The sequence below is a fragment of the Lytechinus pictus genome, chromosome 11 (assembly GCF_037042905.1).
Source record: "Lytechinus pictus isolate F3 Inbred chromosome 11, Lp3.0, whole genome shotgun sequence".
Lineage (NCBI taxonomy): Eukaryota > Metazoa > Echinodermata > Echinoidea > Temnopleuroida > Toxopneustidae > Lytechinus > Lytechinus pictus.
In genome coordinates, this window is record NC_087255.1 from 22,044,157 (window position 1) to 22,062,180 (window position 18,024).

Consider the following 18,024-nt stretch of genomic DNA (forward strand, 5'->3'; position numbering starts at 1 on the left):
CTGTTAACAGTGGGCTACAAAGTAGCACAGCCTATACACTCCGGTCCTGCATTAATAGTTGCCGTTGTTTATCAACAACAGACAACACATAATTTTAGTATGAAACTTCCACACCTATTTGTTGACCATAATTTAAAAAAATTGACCAACGCTAACTGTAGTATAAGCTGTGGGCTGCAAATCGTTGTTTGTTTACATTAACAGTTGGCAGCAAAAGACAATAGCACCAGCCGCTGCCTAGATTATAGGCCAAACATACCCAAAATGTTTGGTTTCATTAGTTCACTCTTGTTATAATGATAATCAGATAAAGTAATTTATAATGACAGGCAGTTTTCCAGTACCAATTTCATATGTACTGCATGAGTGCTGCCATAAATATTAAGATTATAACAGAAGTGGACTGTAGTAAGACTGCCTAAACTGACTTTGGAAAAGAACGCAAGAAAATTAAGTTGGTTTGAACACCTTTATTTAAAGAAAACAGAAATAAATACAATCAGCACTTCCCTGTTATTTCATCAAAACATACAATAATAAAACAACTCTGAGTGCTTGTCTTTAGCACAGTGATAAAAACATCAGAATCTTTATGACTTTTTATCAGTCAAAAATGTGACAAAAAGAAATTTTCTTCTACACACCAGGTATACTTGGCAAAAAATTTCTTTCAAATTACATGTACTTCTAGTTGAGAGATCACAAAATAATGGCACTCGATAAAATGTTTAAGACTTAAGTACATCCAGTCCTTGTCATGGAATCAATCATGTATGTCTCTGTTGATTCAGAGGCGCCTTCATTGAAATCAACATAAAAAAGGTCTACGCATCTTCAAAACCTCTGTAAATGTCCGATGGATAAGTAGCTCGGATGTGAGTCACCGCACAGGAAGGTAGGGGGACGCGCACAGATCTCCCTAGAAATCCCCAACACCATCTTGCGAGCTGCCGATAGCCAACGTGCCTGTGTTTCCTACAAAAAATAAATAGAAATTAAAAATAAGTAAATCAGATACAGAACATCACATGATTTCTAAATCTACATCATTAAAATTTCCCCTAAATCCTACTGACTACCATTAGCGGCGGAAGTCAAAAAATCTAGGGGGATTACCAACATTTTTTGACAAGCAACCCCCCCCCCCCCAATAAAAAAAGTTATCAACCAAAATTTTAGGGGGGGGGGACAAGAAAATCTTTTGACAAGCAAAAAAAAGGTGATCAAATAAAAATTTAGGGGGGATCGTCCCCCCACCTCAAATTTAGGGGGTGGGGACACGTTCCCTCCCCCCCCCCCGCCTATGCTGACTACTACATGTGCATATATTTTAGGTGATTCATAAGTAAGGAGGGGGTTGTAGTTAACACCTCTGAGTCAAAAAAGAATAAAATTGAAGACTGCTAATGGAAATAACCATTCAAAAATATATATCACCGTAGCTCATTACAACACTTACCTTATGTCTTATGATACATATTTTCATAATTTTAAATGATATAAAACATGATACCATTCAGGACAATTGAGTATTTTGAGTTGATAAAAATCATGTTTTTTTTTATAATTTTTTTCTTATTCCAATATTAGATTGCAGAAAATAAGTGCAATTGTTCATGAAAAAACACTCACTCATTTTCAGTTGCATCATGCCGTGCTCTGTCACCATATTGCTGACGATACCCTAAGTATGCAGTGTCTAAAACCCACGGATTTAAACAAACCCCTTCAAAGCCAGGGTGCTCTGTGATGCAGTTCAGTTCTGCAGCAGTGTACTGGTCCATCATCGCCACTACCTGAGCCACTTCTTTGCAGCAGTACGACTCGACAACTCGAGGCATCGCTTGGCATCCTCCGCTGCATGAACACCTGCATGAACAACAGAAATTTGAAAAACAAAATGAAAACATTTATTAGACTGCAAGATACCAAGTGTTAGGTCAAGTAAAATGATTCCTAGTTCACTCCATCGAATTCGAAGCGCCTCAGCTCAGGTCAAAGCATCGGGCAGCAGCCACAGCTCAGATCCGTTCACCAGCCTCGTTTCGGCTTTTAATAGCAACGTAACTGAGCTGTGTTTCCAGCCGGAAGCGTCGGGTAGCAGCGGCTGCAGCGCACGCTAGTGCTCCGTCACTTCCAATCCGACCTTCTCAGATGAGACATCTTTTTCAGACACTCAGGGTACTAGTTACGGAGTATTAATAATACGATTATGTATGAGATAATCTTACCAATTGTTGTTTCCAAGTCTACCCTCAATGTCATTTTCTTGGATGGCACCAACATTCTGAATTTCTTCCCCTGGTTGGAACTCGGGCTCGAATTGGTACGGCAAAATACCCGCTGCTTGCATGCCAGCAGGAATATCAGGACCGGCCTCTACTTGATTTTCTCTGGCAAATTCTTCTTCTTGCTCACTCTCTGAATTCGACCATGGAGAATCTTGATCAGATGACAAGTGGGCAGGATCATATTCACTCTCTGATCCTGAAAGATCACTCATGATTTGTGCTTGAATTTAAAATGTTTCGCGAGAACTTGTTGTGAAAATTCAATGGATACGCGCGCTTGGCCGAGCGATCCCACTGCTTGATATTCCCTTGATGACGTCACACAACGATTACGTAATCGGTAGACTTTTGAACAATTTTAGTGGGCGTTCCCTAACCGTGGTCTTTTTCCTGATTTGTGTCGAATTGAGACAAAATTACGGGAAACAATTGCCAGATTCGTATTCAGCATGAAAAATTGCATATACTACATCATAATAAATTTTTTTGAGGTGACAATGTCAGAAAACCTTTAAAGCTACCATGTCCTTATTCGGCCTCTTTTCCACAGGGACCGTGTCCGTACCACAGTCAACGTAGAGGGCGACTCGTTCGGTTGCGGCATAATTTACAAGTACACCAAACCTGACTTTGACCGCATCGACCAAGAGAATATGGAGAAAGCATTGACGAACGGTTACCACAACGAGAAGAAAACCCCCATTGATATGCTGGATGGTAACATCTCCGGAGACGACACACGCTTGTAAACCGACATCCCGCCGACATCGATTTCGAGTTCAAAGACCAATTGGTGCAAACCATTCTACTTTCTACATTCTACATTCTAGTTTCGTAGGCCTTCTTTGAAAACGCAATGCATTTCAGAATGCTCTAGTGGGCGGAAATCCTAGGGGGACAGGGGGACGCGTCCCCCCTACCCCAAATAGCAGGGGGACACAATATCAAATGTCCCCCTACTATTTTTAGTCTTTTATGATGGAAAGAATTACATCATTCAAAATCGAAATAAAACATGCATTTTTTTTGCTTGTCAAATTTATTTTGGTCGAAATGACCTTACATTGGGGTATTAACCTTTTTTTTCCAGCCCTTGGTCCCTCTACCTTTGGGGAGAGATTTCCGCCCTTGGCTCTCATACGAAAGCAAAAGCATTCTACTATTTGATTTTAACTTCTAAGGCAATATCACTTCTCATCTTTCGACAGGTAACGAATGGAGCTCAAATTTTTGTTGTTACGTAATGACCACTTTCAGTTGCTCAATAGGAAATTAGAATACGAGGCCTTTGAAAACACGAGAACCGCACAAAATGTTACTGTTTTCATAATTTAGACATAAATTTCAAAGTAATGTCTAAATCTTCGAGAAGCAAATGTAGTCTACGCAATATCGAATCTAAAAATGTTTACTCAGAATTTTCCTGTATTATAATTTTTTGAAGCATATTGTATTTCTTTATTTTTTCACGGTTAATCGTATAAAGTTTTGCTGTGCTTTGTTTTATTATAATCGCATAATGTAATTTGATATTACCTACAAATTGATATCAAGCATTTTATGCATTATTTTTCTGTTACCCAGTGACCACCCCTCTCTCCCCTCTCTTTCTCCCTCTCTCTTTCTCTTCCAAACATGAGTGCATTTTTCCAAAGAGAGCATTACGCACATGATAAAATCCAGAACTTTATTTCATTTAAATACTGAATTACTTTATCGCCTGTAATGCTTTAACTTTTCATGCTTTTCAACAGGTTAATTACTAAAAAAATTGAATCTTCTTTTGTGAACCATGGTCACCTACATCCTTTTTATCGTTTATGTCTTTCATTTTTGTTTCATATTGTATATATATATTATACTATAACGATGAGTATATTTGTATATTTTAGTACTTTCGTATAGTTTTATCGCAGCTTGCTATATACATATTTCGCAATTTACTCCAAATCTCTATGTAGGGTTGTTTTTCAGCCTAAAAGGGATGGTCCAGGCTGAAAGTATTCATAGCTTAATAAATAGAGTAGAATTCACTGAGCAAAATGCTGAAAATTTCATCGAAATCGGATAACAAATAACAAAGTTATTGAATTTTAAAGTTTAGCAATATTTTGTGAAAACAGTCGTCATGAATATTCATTACGTGGGTTGATGATGTCACATCTCCACTTATTATTTTGTATTTTATTATATGAAATTAGGTTTATTCAATTTTTTTCCTCCAAGAACTAGAAAAATTGGATTGACAACTGATTTAGTGCATTAGATATTTATTGCTGCAACTTATTTCATTATAAGGGAGATATATTATTCACACAAGTATGAATTAATGAAAAAATATGATTTTATGTAATAACATAAGAAAACAGAAAGTGGAGATGTGACATCATCAGCCCACCTAATGAATATTCATGACGACTGTTTTCACAATATATTGCTAAACTTTAAACTTCAATAACTTTATTATTTGTTATCCGATTTTGATGAAATTTTTTGGCATTTTGCTCAGTGAATTCTACTCTATGTATTAAGATATAAATATTTTCAGCCCGGACCATCCCTTTAATAGCACAACTCAAAATGCTACTCTGGTGAAAAATCCCCCCCCCCCAAAAAAAAAAAAGTAATCTGAGGTTAATTTACACTTTGAAATATCCCACAATTTTAACATGATGCTGCTGCAATATTGTGAACTCTTATTTCTGTTATTACCAGATTAAGAATTCTTACCAAAAAAATTTGACACCGAGATCAATAAGGTGTCAAAATAATATCTAAATGTCGCCCTCATTTTCATTTAGATTTTGTTACGTATGTAATCGAACTATTTACAAGTCTGCTATATGCTTGGCAACCAAGACATCTGAAAAATTCGTGCACTTCCTCATTGGTAAAACCTAAAACACATAAAGGAGTATATTTTTGGCAGGGGCGGACCCGGACCCGCAAGGGGAGAGGTAAATGCCCCTATGATCTAAAAATCATAGGAAAGGGAGCGATAGAGATTGAAAAGGAAAGGCAAAATATAGGTTTAGATATTTCAATACCACTTTGTATGATAAAATTGACCGTATTGCCCCTTAATCAAAATATCTTGGGACTGCCCCTTTTTTCGGGGGGGGGGGTTGGAGGGGGTTTTGTCATTTCAATCTGTAATTTCCTGGTTCTCTCTTCTCTTGGCAATACTCCTGTGCACAAGACTTGTAAACAGATTTTGAATGATCATTGAATAAAAAATTACTAAGGTCATCTCGGGAATGTGACGTCAAAAATCATAGTTCTTGTAAGCTTTGTACATATTAAAACCTTTGTAATATGTTTATACGTTTTTTTTCTATCCAATTAATGTAATTAATTATCATGATTGCTATCCTATGATATTACCCTCTCTATTGATTTGTAAGCCTTTGTGCAGGATTATGTTTTAAAGTTTAAGAGGGTTCATACTGAATATTAATTATGTTATTATAATTACTCTACTGTATAATGAGCTTAGAAAGTATTAAGCGTTATTATAAATGGAACGATTATTTTCATTATTAAGTATGGATAATTTTAAATGTCTGTATAAAAAGAAATGTTTTTGTTTTGTTATTATTGGCGTGGTTGTGGTTGTTAATTTGGGTGATGTTGTTGATGTTGTTGTTAATCTCCTAATGAGGTAGAATTGCTGACTCCCAGCAGAATATTGGTTGCCATCACAAGAACATCTCTATGAAATGAAAAGATCCTGGTCGAATCGTTACATAAAATCAATATTTAACTGGAAAATAGATCAACATTGCACTTCATCAGTACGACAGTACACCAGACGGTGGCCTGTACTGTTTCCAGAAGAAGAAGAAGAAGAGTACGGCGAAATACAATAATTTGAAAGGGAAAATATAACACAACACTACTGAATAAACAAACCGATGTTCAGCATGACCAAAATTGACATTTCATCTTTTCTCTTTGAAGTTTAAACACATTTAAATGTAGGACGAAGTTCACCAGTATCACGAATGCTGCACAAATAAGCGATATTTCAAACTTTTCATCGTGTCAATATATGCATTTACACACAAAAAATAGGAGTCTTTTCCCCCGCCTGCAAAACGAAATTTAGTATGCAATCAAACGAATGGCCAATATTTCATTCCCCCTCCAAATTGTGCTCAATTCAAATAGATATACATAATTCAAACAGCATGAACTGGAGATAGTTTCTTCATTGACATTCAACAATCTTTACGGGAATACAAAAAATGGTTGAGACTAGCGAAAAATAACTCCTAGATATACATAAAAGTAGACGAAAGAGCATTAAAGGGGAATCCAACCCAAATAAAAATTTGTTTTTATAAGGAAAAGAAAAATCAGACGAGTTGATAGGTGAAAGTTTGAACAATATTGGACAAACGACAAGAAAGTTATGAATTTTTAAAAGTTGTAAATATTGGTAATCACTATACCCATGGAGACTTCAAATTGGCCGCATATGGGATGTCATAGTGATGTATGGCAAGGACTACTCTTCCATGTACTCCAATACATACTATGGCTAAAATTTTATTTTTCCCAAAAAGTTTTATTTCAAATTATATTGTTATTTCATGAAGACATGAAACAATATACTACCTTGGTTATAATTAGATTACTGCCCCAGGGGAATGGGTACTTAGGAGAAAACCACAAATCCCTGATAATAAAGTAAAGTTGTCCTTGCCCCTTGTCATAATTTACTGACCCAGTTGCCAATTTGAAATCTACATAGTATTAGTGATCTCAATTTTAATGCAGCTATAACTTTCTTATTGCTTGTCCGATTTCTTTCAAACTTTCACCATTCTGTTTTATTTATTTATTTCCTTCCCAACACAACATTTTATGGCCAAGGCTGGATTCCCCTTTAAGTTGACAATGGCTCATGAACAATATTCCTAAATTATTAGATTATGCACGAATATAGATGCAAACGCTCATGCAGGAAGGTTATTTAAATTTGCATTAAATAGGCGTGTTTATTTATTTTTTTTTCATTTACAAACTGAAATGCGAAAGGTCTTTCGCACTGTAAGTGTTCATCAAACCTATATAAGAAAATTACGATATCACAAAGGAACGCTTATTACCTATTTTAATTCAACGATTCCGGAGTTCAAGAAAACCGAGCCAAGACCGGACAAAACTTAAACTGTAAACAGCTAGTCTCAAAATATACCCTTTTTGATAAAATATTGAAAATAAACTAGCCTATAATTGTATTAGTGAAGACAAAATAAAAATTTTGGAGAGGAAAGGACTTCTTTTGCTATTTGGTAACATAATTGTTGTGGTATGTAATATATTCGGGTAGTGAATTTGTGTTTCATCATTCAAATGGGTCTATATTACAAGACTACATTGCTCAGAATGATGTATTATGGGTGAGGAAACGGGCCAGATTTGAGTAGTTTAGGACGAGAGATGGTACTAGAGGCTGCTCGTTCGTATTTGCTTTTAAAGATTGCTCTAATCTGAGATCATTGTGATTTGAACAAGCTAATGTAATAATGATAAACAGTTTCATCGAAATAGGATAAAAACCTACAAAGCTGTTATAAATCAGTCTATGATCCAGTGTTTCCCAAAACAGTAATCAAGGCTGAAAGCCATGGCCCTTGGAAGCGGGGGTGCTGGGGTGCTGCGTGTATTATTCTCCATAGGCAGCACCCCTGGAATTTTGTAAGGTAAGATAAATGGAGAAATGTAACTAAAATTACTTTCATTTTGTAGTGAAACCTTTTTTTTTTCTTCTTTTTTCTTCAAATTTCTCGGGACCAAATTGACTTCCATTTTATTGTGACTTTATTTTTAATATACATCAACACCCCCAGTAAAAAAAAATCGTTCCAAGGGACGTGATGAAAGCTATGATGATGTAACAAAACCACAAATAAAAAATACTCATAAGAATATAATTATAATATCGTTGTTGTCTTCATATGTCAAACAAATACGATACGTTTATACTGATACAGGTCAGAGTAATGCACATGTATGGGAAAAGGCCACCGCACACCTAACGACTGTTCGCGATCCGATTTTGGAACAAATCGCATTTTGCTCATTTTCTGAAAATGAGAATGGAACATATCATTTTATTTGAGGTTTAAATTAATTGAAAGAATACTAATATAACTATTTTGAAAGACTGCAAGCCTTTATTTTGGAGTAAAGGCCAAATTAGTTTCAAATCGTAGCCAATCGTACGACTGCTATATATGACGTCATTACGACTAGATATTAAATTCGCTTTTATTCTAAGAAGGATGATAGCATAGTCACATATTTCAACATACATGTAGGTATTCATACGATGATTTAGAACATTGCACAGTAAGTTATTCCAAGTCTCAATGTTAGCATCAAATTCTACTACATTTTATTCTGAAATCGGGTCGCAGACCAATCGTAAGGTGTGCGGTCGCCTTAAAATGAATATTTTGCTAGTCATCGTTGTGTGAAATCATCATTCGACATATTTGCATATAAGGCTATCGTATATCTAGGGTATGTGAAATCTAACAAAAGGAGCTTCCCTAATAATCATGCTAATTTTTACAATTGATTATATCGTTATAACATAATTTTTCATGCAATTGAATTGTTTATTGTATATGTAACAGGGCACAGATTATTGTTTCATAGGAAAAAAAACATGGTAAAATTTGAAAAGTCCATGCATTTATTTGTCAGGTGATATTGATAGATTTGTTGTTGTTTGGTTTGTTTAATTTCACTTGATTTATTCAAGGAACTTGATCTCAGGGTGGGTCGGTGTAGAATCGGGATCGTTAGTGAATGCATCGTATTCCTATTTAGCTTAGCCTGCCTTCTGAATAACATCATGGAGAAAACGAATTGACCAGAAAATCTAGAAGCATGACTCTTTACAAAAACCACATGCAATCTATATAGTTTATTTATGTTTATTTATTTATTGTTTATTTATTTACTTACTTATTTATTTATATGTATGTTTATTTGAACACATTTATACAGGATAAACCATGATCAGCAGCAGCCGCAAATTTGCGTCATCATGATCATGGTCCTATTCAGGGACATAAAAATGATGAATACTATAATAATATGAAATGAATGTACATACGCAATCTATGACAGAAGTTGCATGGAAATTAGAAGAGCAAGGGGGTGGGGAAAAGATGCGGAATTCAGAAGGAAAGGCAGAAGAATAATAAGAGAGAGGGGGAAAGGAAAGAAGCGGTAGAGGTAGTGTAGTGTGTGGGTGATCGAGGGTGGGGTGTGAGTGTGTGTGTGTAAAAGAGAGAGAGAGGGGGGAGATAATAGAGCTCTGCACCATGATACAAAATAAACTGCAATTACAAATTAAAATAGCTATGAAATATCAATCTGCTGTCCACTTATGAAATATCTATTTCTGTAAGACCGCGTGAAGGGTTTGGGTCGTGTAGTATTTTGAAATTCATTTGGAAAGGGGATCGATGTCTTCATATAATAAAGATTGCTTAAAACATCCAGTATTAGGCCTAGGTAACACAGTATATAGTATTATGATCGAGGCAAATATCATGGAGACATATAGAGATATACACCAGAGATATAGGCTTCCTTTTCCCGTAAACCTTTCCTCTTGTTATTAAGATCTATACATGTTTGGCGCACTTTGCAGCAAACTTTGTACCGTTGCAAGATTTGCACACCTGACGGCCGGCCCGGGTAAAAAGGTGGAGCGAGGTGTCACTGTTGCACTCAGATTTCTCTAATCGTTTTCTTCAATCTCCTATGGAAAATTTTCTGTATTGTACGGTTCAGTATTATATGATGCAATTAGGATAAGCAAACACAACCTTTGCGCCTGTCGTATCAGCATTTGCAAACACCCGTGAGATGCGAGCAGATTGCTGGTTTGGTAAAATTCTCCCATTATAGGGTCAATATTTTATCAGCGATGCTATGGATGAGGTGGGCATCAGAAAATCAAAAGGCTTTGACAACGTAACATCCACTCTGAAACAGGTCGCGCAAGATATCGGAAATATATACCAAACGACGATGAATGGGGATGTTATCCACGACGCCGACGACGCCGTCGCCTTGGAGAACGGTGAGATGACGGAGTTTCGTGATAGCGACGAGGAGAGCAATAGCGGTAAGCGACGATGTCCGTCATGGCTAAACGCGGAGAACATCCTCCTCTTCCTCTTGATCTTCTCCGTTATCATGGGCTTCGTGCTCGGGTACGTGCTCGGGCTCTTCTTTGACTTCACCCAGGATCAGATCAACTACCTAACCTTTCCTGGAACACTCTTCATGAACATGCTGAAGATGATGATCGTTCCCCTCATCGTGTCCAGTCTCATCAACAGTCTGGCGTCGCTCGACTCGGCGATGTCGGGTAAGCTGGGGCTCAGGGCGGTGTGTTACTACATGTTGACTACCTTCATCGCAGTCATCCTCGGAATCGTTCTCGTGGTCTCCATTCAGCCTGGTAATCGAGGCGGAGCAGAGAAAGACCCCGATGGCGAAGAGGAAGAGGTTAATACAGCCTACGCCTTCATGGATCTTATCTTGTAAGTCATGATTTTTTTTTCTGAATTCTGACGAATCGAAAATGACCACTGAAAATAATAGGGACTGTCATTAATGATTATGAATAACGAAGTCAATGATTTAATGTGGTTTCTAAATTATCATATTTTGTGCTATTTTACTTTTGAGTTTCTGTATTCCCGACTTGTAATGAGGGTAGACGTGTGTTTTGTTTATTCATTCAGGATGATTTTGTAGTTTTGTATTGCATGACGAAGATTAAGAAGATCTTGTTGATGGTGAACGCAGAAGTGTGTTGGCATTTATTTCATGATGATTTTGTCAATCGATTTGTTTTTAAAGTTTGTGATTTCAATGAGACTGATGACGGAGAATATGATGGTGGTGATTATGATAAAAATGATGGCGGTGACGATTTTCATGATTATTCCACTTGTTAAGATAAATAATATAAGTTCAGGTAAACGTCCATGGATTACAAAAGGTATGTATACTACAATCTATCAAAAGAAGAAATGTCTTGCAAAGAAAATAATTCCCGTAGAAATTAATTACAAGGAATATTTACACGAGAGGTTCGAATAATCTATTTTCCTAAAATCAGCTGATCATCTTAAGATATTAAACATTGTTAAGTCTCTCAAAAACAGTAGGTCATTTGGGCATGATGAAATAAGTTCAGCATTGCTAAAGCAAATAATTGGCTCAATCCTAACTCCTTTACTACATAATAATCTGTCCATTTCAACTTGTGTGTTCCCTTCTTTTCTCAAACTAGCCAAGGTTATTCCTGTTCATAAAATGGGATAGCACCACCACCATACGTAACTATAGACCAATTTCAATTTTGTCTAGTTTTTCCAAAAAAAAATGTTTATAACAAATTAATCCCCTTTCTCGACAAAAATCACCTTTCAATCCCAACCAGTTGGATTTCACAGGTATCACTCAACGGACCTTGCGTTGTTGAAATTTTGTTACTATAAAATGTGTCCAGTTCTCTGGCAAATCGTTAGCACGTTATTGGTGTATTCTTCGACCTGAGCAAGGCATTTGACACCCTTGACCATTCAATACTGTTTCATAAGCTTCATCATTATGGAGTAAGGGGCATTTCCCTAAACTGGTTTACTAGTTATCTTTCAAATAGAAGACAATAGACATGCTAGATTTTTCTTATTCTGGTATATCAGTTTTAAGGTGCGGTGTACCGGAAGGTTCTATATTGGGTCCTTTGTTATTTCTGATTTATATCAATGATATTTTTTTGGTGTCAAAAACATTAAATAACAGGTTGTTTGCAGATGACACAAGTGTTTTTCTATCACACCGTGATATTGATATCTTAGAAAACACCATTAATGTCGAACTTTCGAAACTATCTAATTGGTTTCGAAGTAATATGTTATCACTGAATGTTAAGAAAACAAATTATATACATTTTAAAGTTAGGAATTCAGGTGCTGACCATGATTTAAGATTGAAACTTGACAATGCTTTGTTGGAAAGAAAGACGTCTACTAGTTTCCTTGGGGTCTACATTAGTGATCAACTTAATTGGAACGATCACTTGAAACACATCAGTAAACCAATTTTTCGAAATATAGGTATACTATATAAAGTCTACCTTGTACCTGGTAAAATACTATACATTTTGTACAATACTCTTATTCTACCTTATGTGTCATATTGCAATATTCTTTGGGCAACATCAAGGAGTGTCACAAACACAACTATCCTATTGCAAAAGAAAGCTGATGAGTTTCTCTTTCATATCCATGCAAAATAATTTCACAAAATGAAAAATGATCCTCTAGATTTGGATTACCTTTTTTCTTTACCTACCTGCTTCTTAGTATTTTCTTTTATACATATATGTATTTTGTATTTTCAAAGGTGTGACAACGGCTCAAGCATCTGCTTATATTGTCATCAGCTGAAAGTCTGCCACTTTCATTTTATGTAAATGACAATGATAATGATGATGTTGATGATGATGATGGTGATGATGATGGTGATGATGATGATGATGATGATGATATGATATGATGACGATGATAATGATATGATGATGATGATGATGATGATGATATGATATGATGATGATGATGATGATGATGATGATGATGATGATATGATATGATGACGATGATAATGATATGATGATGATGATGATGATGATGATATGATATGATATGATGATGATGATGATGATGATGATAATGATATGATGATGATGATGATATGATATGATGATGATATGATGATGATGATAATGATGACGGTGACGAGTTTGACAGTGGTAATTTGGCAATGGCGACGATGGTAATGATTATGGAGGTTAGGATGTCGGTGCTGATATTGATATGTAATAATGATGATCACGATCGCGATGGCGAAAAAATATTCTATTACACTTCATATTGTTTAGATTAGAACGAATAAAAATAAAAAGTAGACGATGGAAAAGATGCTTGATAAGATTACTTCTGAGCTATTCTGGATACTCTGGACTTCAGTCTTTAATTTTGACTTGTCCTTTATCACAAATGAATTTTAGACGACATATTCCCTCGGATAAGACGGTAAAGCCATAGATTCCGCGATACATAAATCAAATAGCTTTCTCTGAATATCAACAAGTTATGTTGTCTTGTTTCGCTTCTTTTTTTTTGTTTTTGGCTTCTCATATTAAACGAAGGGAGGCACCAATTATCTGCATTAAATTATGACGTAGCAATATTTTTTCAGTGCCAACGCCCAATCAAAACATTGAGTCGGAATCGCATGACTTAATGATAACAAGGAACAGAAACCGAGTTGTACTTATCAATCAAGCACGAACTGATAACAACCTTTCTTGCGTGGGCCTATGGGGGGGGGGGCTTATATCAGAGGTGTTAACTACACAAATCATAATCACACTTGAATCTTTCGATTTTTTTTTACGAAACAATATTTAGGCGATGTCAAGTGAACTAGACACACAAGAAATAATGAACTCTTCAATAAATGGAAATGATGCACATCAAAGAAAAGATTATGATCATTTGTAGACATATAAACGTTTTGTCTATACAGAAGTCTCCCCCCCCCCTCCCATCAGAAAATCTAAATGTACTTTTTGCAGGTTATGTGAATCACTCAACGTTCAGAAAAAAGTGGCCTATTTGCTAAACAAATTTGGTTAGTTTTGTAATCCTTTTGTTTTGTTTTTGTTTTCTGATGTTTATGGGTTTTTTTTTCTAACAGGACCCAAAACATCGAAACGAGACGATAATTATATTCATTTAAGGAGATAAATATTTTGAAGTAAAAGAAAATGATGATATGACGAGAAGTGCCAATAATATGTATGCTTACGAAACAAAGATCGTTCTTGAACGAAATCGTTATAAGAAGCTATGTGACGACAGATGGCCCGATATTTAGTAGCAGGAGCTGAGCTACGAAAGTAGCATGATCTTTATTCTTTGTGCATTTTTAATAACTCATAAACTATGTTATAACTGTTATGGATAACTATGCCTTCTATTGGTAAAAGTCATGGTAACAATGCTCACTGAAGCCAATCAAAATCAAGGATTTCGTAAAAGTTTCCATTGGATGGCAAAATTTCTTTAATAGATATTAAAAGATACTGTGAGTGTAAGCCTCTCCCGTTTCAGGGTCACTAAATGTACCCGTCCCTTTATACACTCTTAAAAATGTTGGCAACATACTGTCCACACAATAATTGGTTAAAAACTTATCAATTCTGGGTAGTTTTCAACCAATAATGTGTGCTTTGGGTGAAAACTACACAGTGTTGGTTGAAAACTACCCAAAGTTGGATAATCTTTTTAACCAATAATGTTGTGTGGACAGTATGTTGCCCAACATTTTAAGAGTGCAACATTTAAGATGATTAAAATGAACTAGAATTTAATTCGTCATGCGGACGAATTAGGTGGTCTGTCCTTATTTTATTGTACAAAATGCTTTTGGAAGTGTGCCCTCCATATTTTGATCAGATGCCGGGATCATAAATAGACAGACAGATAGATAGTAAGATAGATAGATTTACAACATAAATAGTGTTTTATTTTGTAATATTTTAACTATTATTCATTGGAATTCTTATAAATCATCGTGTGCAAGATGAAAACAAAAATCATGTTCACCCACGAACTAGAATCCCTGCCCGCATGACTGAATGAGATGCAAGTCTGACGCCTAACTGATTGAGCTAAAATATTTCCCATAGTCTTTACACGTATGCAAAATACGAGAATCTCAAAATTGAAATATTGCAAGTGAAATACGGGCATGATCCCGACATCTGTTCGGAAAATAAAGGCAACACTAGCGAAAGCTTAGAATCTCAGCTACAACATTCTAAAAATTCAAGGATAACTAACAAGAAAAAAATAAATAGAGGAATGTTGTGAAGGACGGAAGATGATAAAGTCGCTTTAGTATATGGTGATGCATGTGATATGAAAAAAATAATTAAAATGTGTTTATCTTGCTAAATTTTAACTTTCATACCTTTTAATTATCATAAAGGATCATGTACGAGCTGGTAAAAAGAAAAAAAAATGAAAAAAAAAATCATCTGGTTCACCCCAGGACTCGAACCTGCGCCCCCGAGAACGCAAGTCAAGTGCGATATCCATTGAACCACGATATTCCCCATAGAGATTACACGTTCCCATAGAGATTACACGTAAGCAAATTTGAGAATTGCAAATCCAACTTTGCAAGCGAAAAACGGGCATGATCCCGGTATCTGATCAAAAAATGGAGGGCACACTTCCGAAAGCTGAGAATCTTAGCTACAACATATTCAAAGCTCAGAGACAACTGACAAAAGAAAATGGAGATATAGCTCACGAAATAGAGGAATGTAGAATCTAGTTTTGAGAAAAAGTCATGTCCCATAGAGATTACACGCAAAATGAGTAAAAATGACATGCCTTTATTATTTGCAATATTTCAAGATGATCTGTTCATTAAAATGAAAAATAAAGGCAATAACTCAGAAAGAGTAAGACCTAAGCTACAACATATCGAAAATTGGGCGAAAATTGACTAATATTCACGGAGTTAGAGCCTAATTTGCATAATTGTTATGACGTCATAACAAGCAAAATGGATATTTTGATTTCCAACGCAGTTTTGATGACGTCATGATCAAATTGAGAGACAATGGTGACATGAAATCAAATCTACAACTCATATTCTATCGACATTTGAAAAAAAAATTGGGGGTCAACGGACTATTTAAAGGGCTACAGTGAATTTTCAATAGGCATGTTTTTGCCCATATATAGCCTATAAAGAGAGCTCGCACGCACACGTGCTGCAAACTTTAACGGGTGTTAATTTCGTTATTAATGGTCATAGAAGATTGATCAAGGTATCAAATTGCTCAGAATTATATCATCAATGCAATGATGTAAAAAAACTGTGTTTCTGTGATGCGTTATGGCGTTACGCGCGGAAACGCGCGCGCATACGTGCGTGCGCGCAAATTTTTTGAAATGCTTAAAATGACTTGAAACGTACCCAAAAAAATTTATAGGCCATTTGGAGAATTTTTTTGGCTTTGACGCGCGCGTACGCGCGCGTCTTGACCTTTACATGACCTTTGATGACATTGACAGATGACCTTTGACCTAAAGTTTATGTGATGTAAATATGGTTGATTATTGATGATCCATTATGTTGATATGATCAAATTGAGAATTTTACAAAATGGCGCGTAGATGACGTAATCATGACCAGATGACCTTGAAAAGCTTAGTATGCCGTCTCTATGATAGACTCCATATATGACAGAAAAATCAGCCAAATTGATTCAGCCAATTCGGAGAAAAGTTGGCGACAAACATAGGTGCTAAAAATAAATAATAAAGAAAGAAAATTCTGACGAAATTAAGAGGTGATCTGTCATAGACAGACCACCTAATAAATAGACCTTGCTCCAATGTCACTTTTTTACAGGGGAATTGATCTACCCTGTCTGGACGTAATAAAACCTTATTCAAGTTAATTATGGGCGGGTTTGCAAACGTGACATGCACAAACATAATCAAATACCACCAACTCATATCGGAATAAGAATCCGGCTCTTAATAGTATCTTGAGCTAATGATTAACGATGTAGCATTCCTCTCATATACGACACGCGCCATTTTCTACAACAACATCATGCAATAACAAAACCAAAACAGATACATTATATATACATGTATTCATCTATAACACCGCGAAAGAAGTATTAACGTTGCCAATTCATATATTTCTGATCATATTTTTGCATATGAAACCATTATTCTTGTTTGAACTACGCCCCACTTTAAAACTGTATTATGTATACGCTTATATATGTTCATAGTTTAGAATGTTGCTATTTCGTCGATTTTGTGCTGAGTTTCATATCTAATATGTACATCTGAAATCATCATCTATACTTCACATCTCTTTATTACAATGTGTGCACATAATAAAAAAGGATGCAAGTTTACAGATTTTGTACAGAATTTCATTTACGCATATAAAATCATCATTCAGACTCCATCCCTTTTCAAAATAGTTATGAGCACATAATTCGAATTGGTGCCATTCACACATAGATTCACTGCTGAGATTCACATCTGAAATCTGAGATACATCTGAAAATATCATTAATATCACACCCTCTTTTAAACAATTTACATTATGCACATAATTTAAAAGGTTATCATTTTCATAGTTTTTATAGTTTGATTTCCCTTGTAAAACGATATAAATTATGCACACATAATTCAGAACATTGCCATTTCACAGATTCTGTGCTGAAATCACATCCCAAGCCTTTGTGTAGCTGACATCATCATTTAAACTTCAGCGCTCTTTAAAGGACAAGTCCACCCCAACAAAAGTTGATTTTAATAAAAATAGAAAAATCCAACAAGCGTCACACTGAAAATTTCATCAAAATCGGATGTAAAATAAGAAAGTTATGACATTTTCAATTTTATCACAAAATACTTATATGCACATCCTGGTCGATATGCAAATGATGATCTGATGACATCACTCATTCACTATTTCTTTTGTATATGAAATATGAAATATTCAAATTTTCTCCGCATTGTCATGTAAAACAAAATTTCATTCCTCCCTGAACCATTGTTTAACATTTTAT

The 18,024-nt window shown here is 35.5% G+C and overlaps 1 protein-coding gene across 1 annotated transcript; it reads right to left on the minus strand.

The window, feature by feature from the left end:
• Window positions 1–455: 455 nt before the first annotated feature.
• Window positions 456–2,593, minus strand: LOC129278570 (uncharacterized). Its single transcript, XM_054914714.2, has 3 exons — window positions 2,232–2,593; window positions 1,633–1,869; window positions 456–975 (listed from the first exon to the last, which is right to left on the minus strand). Exons 1-3 carry the CDS (start codon window positions 2,501–2,503, stop codon window positions 825–827), a joined length of 660 nt encoding a protein of 219 aa, XP_054770689.1. The 5' UTR covers window positions 2,504–2,593; the 3' UTR covers window positions 456–824.
• Between the last annotated feature and the right edge of the window lie 15,431 nt (window positions 2,594–18,024).

Bases quoted from the DNA above. Each gene is read 5' to 3' on its own strand.
- LOC129278570 (XM_054914714.2), bottom strand. From the start codon at position 2,503: ATGAGTGATCTTTCAGGATCAGAGAGTGAATATGATCCTGCCCACTTG. The intron at 1,870-2,231 runs GTAAGATTATCT...TTGTTCATGCAG, and splicing joins AGACTTGGAAACAACAATTG to GTGTTCATGCAGCGGAGGAT. The intron at 976-1,632 runs GTGAGTGTTTTT...TATTTTTTGTAG, and splicing joins CATGATGCAACTGAAAATGA to GAAACACAGGCACGTTGGCT.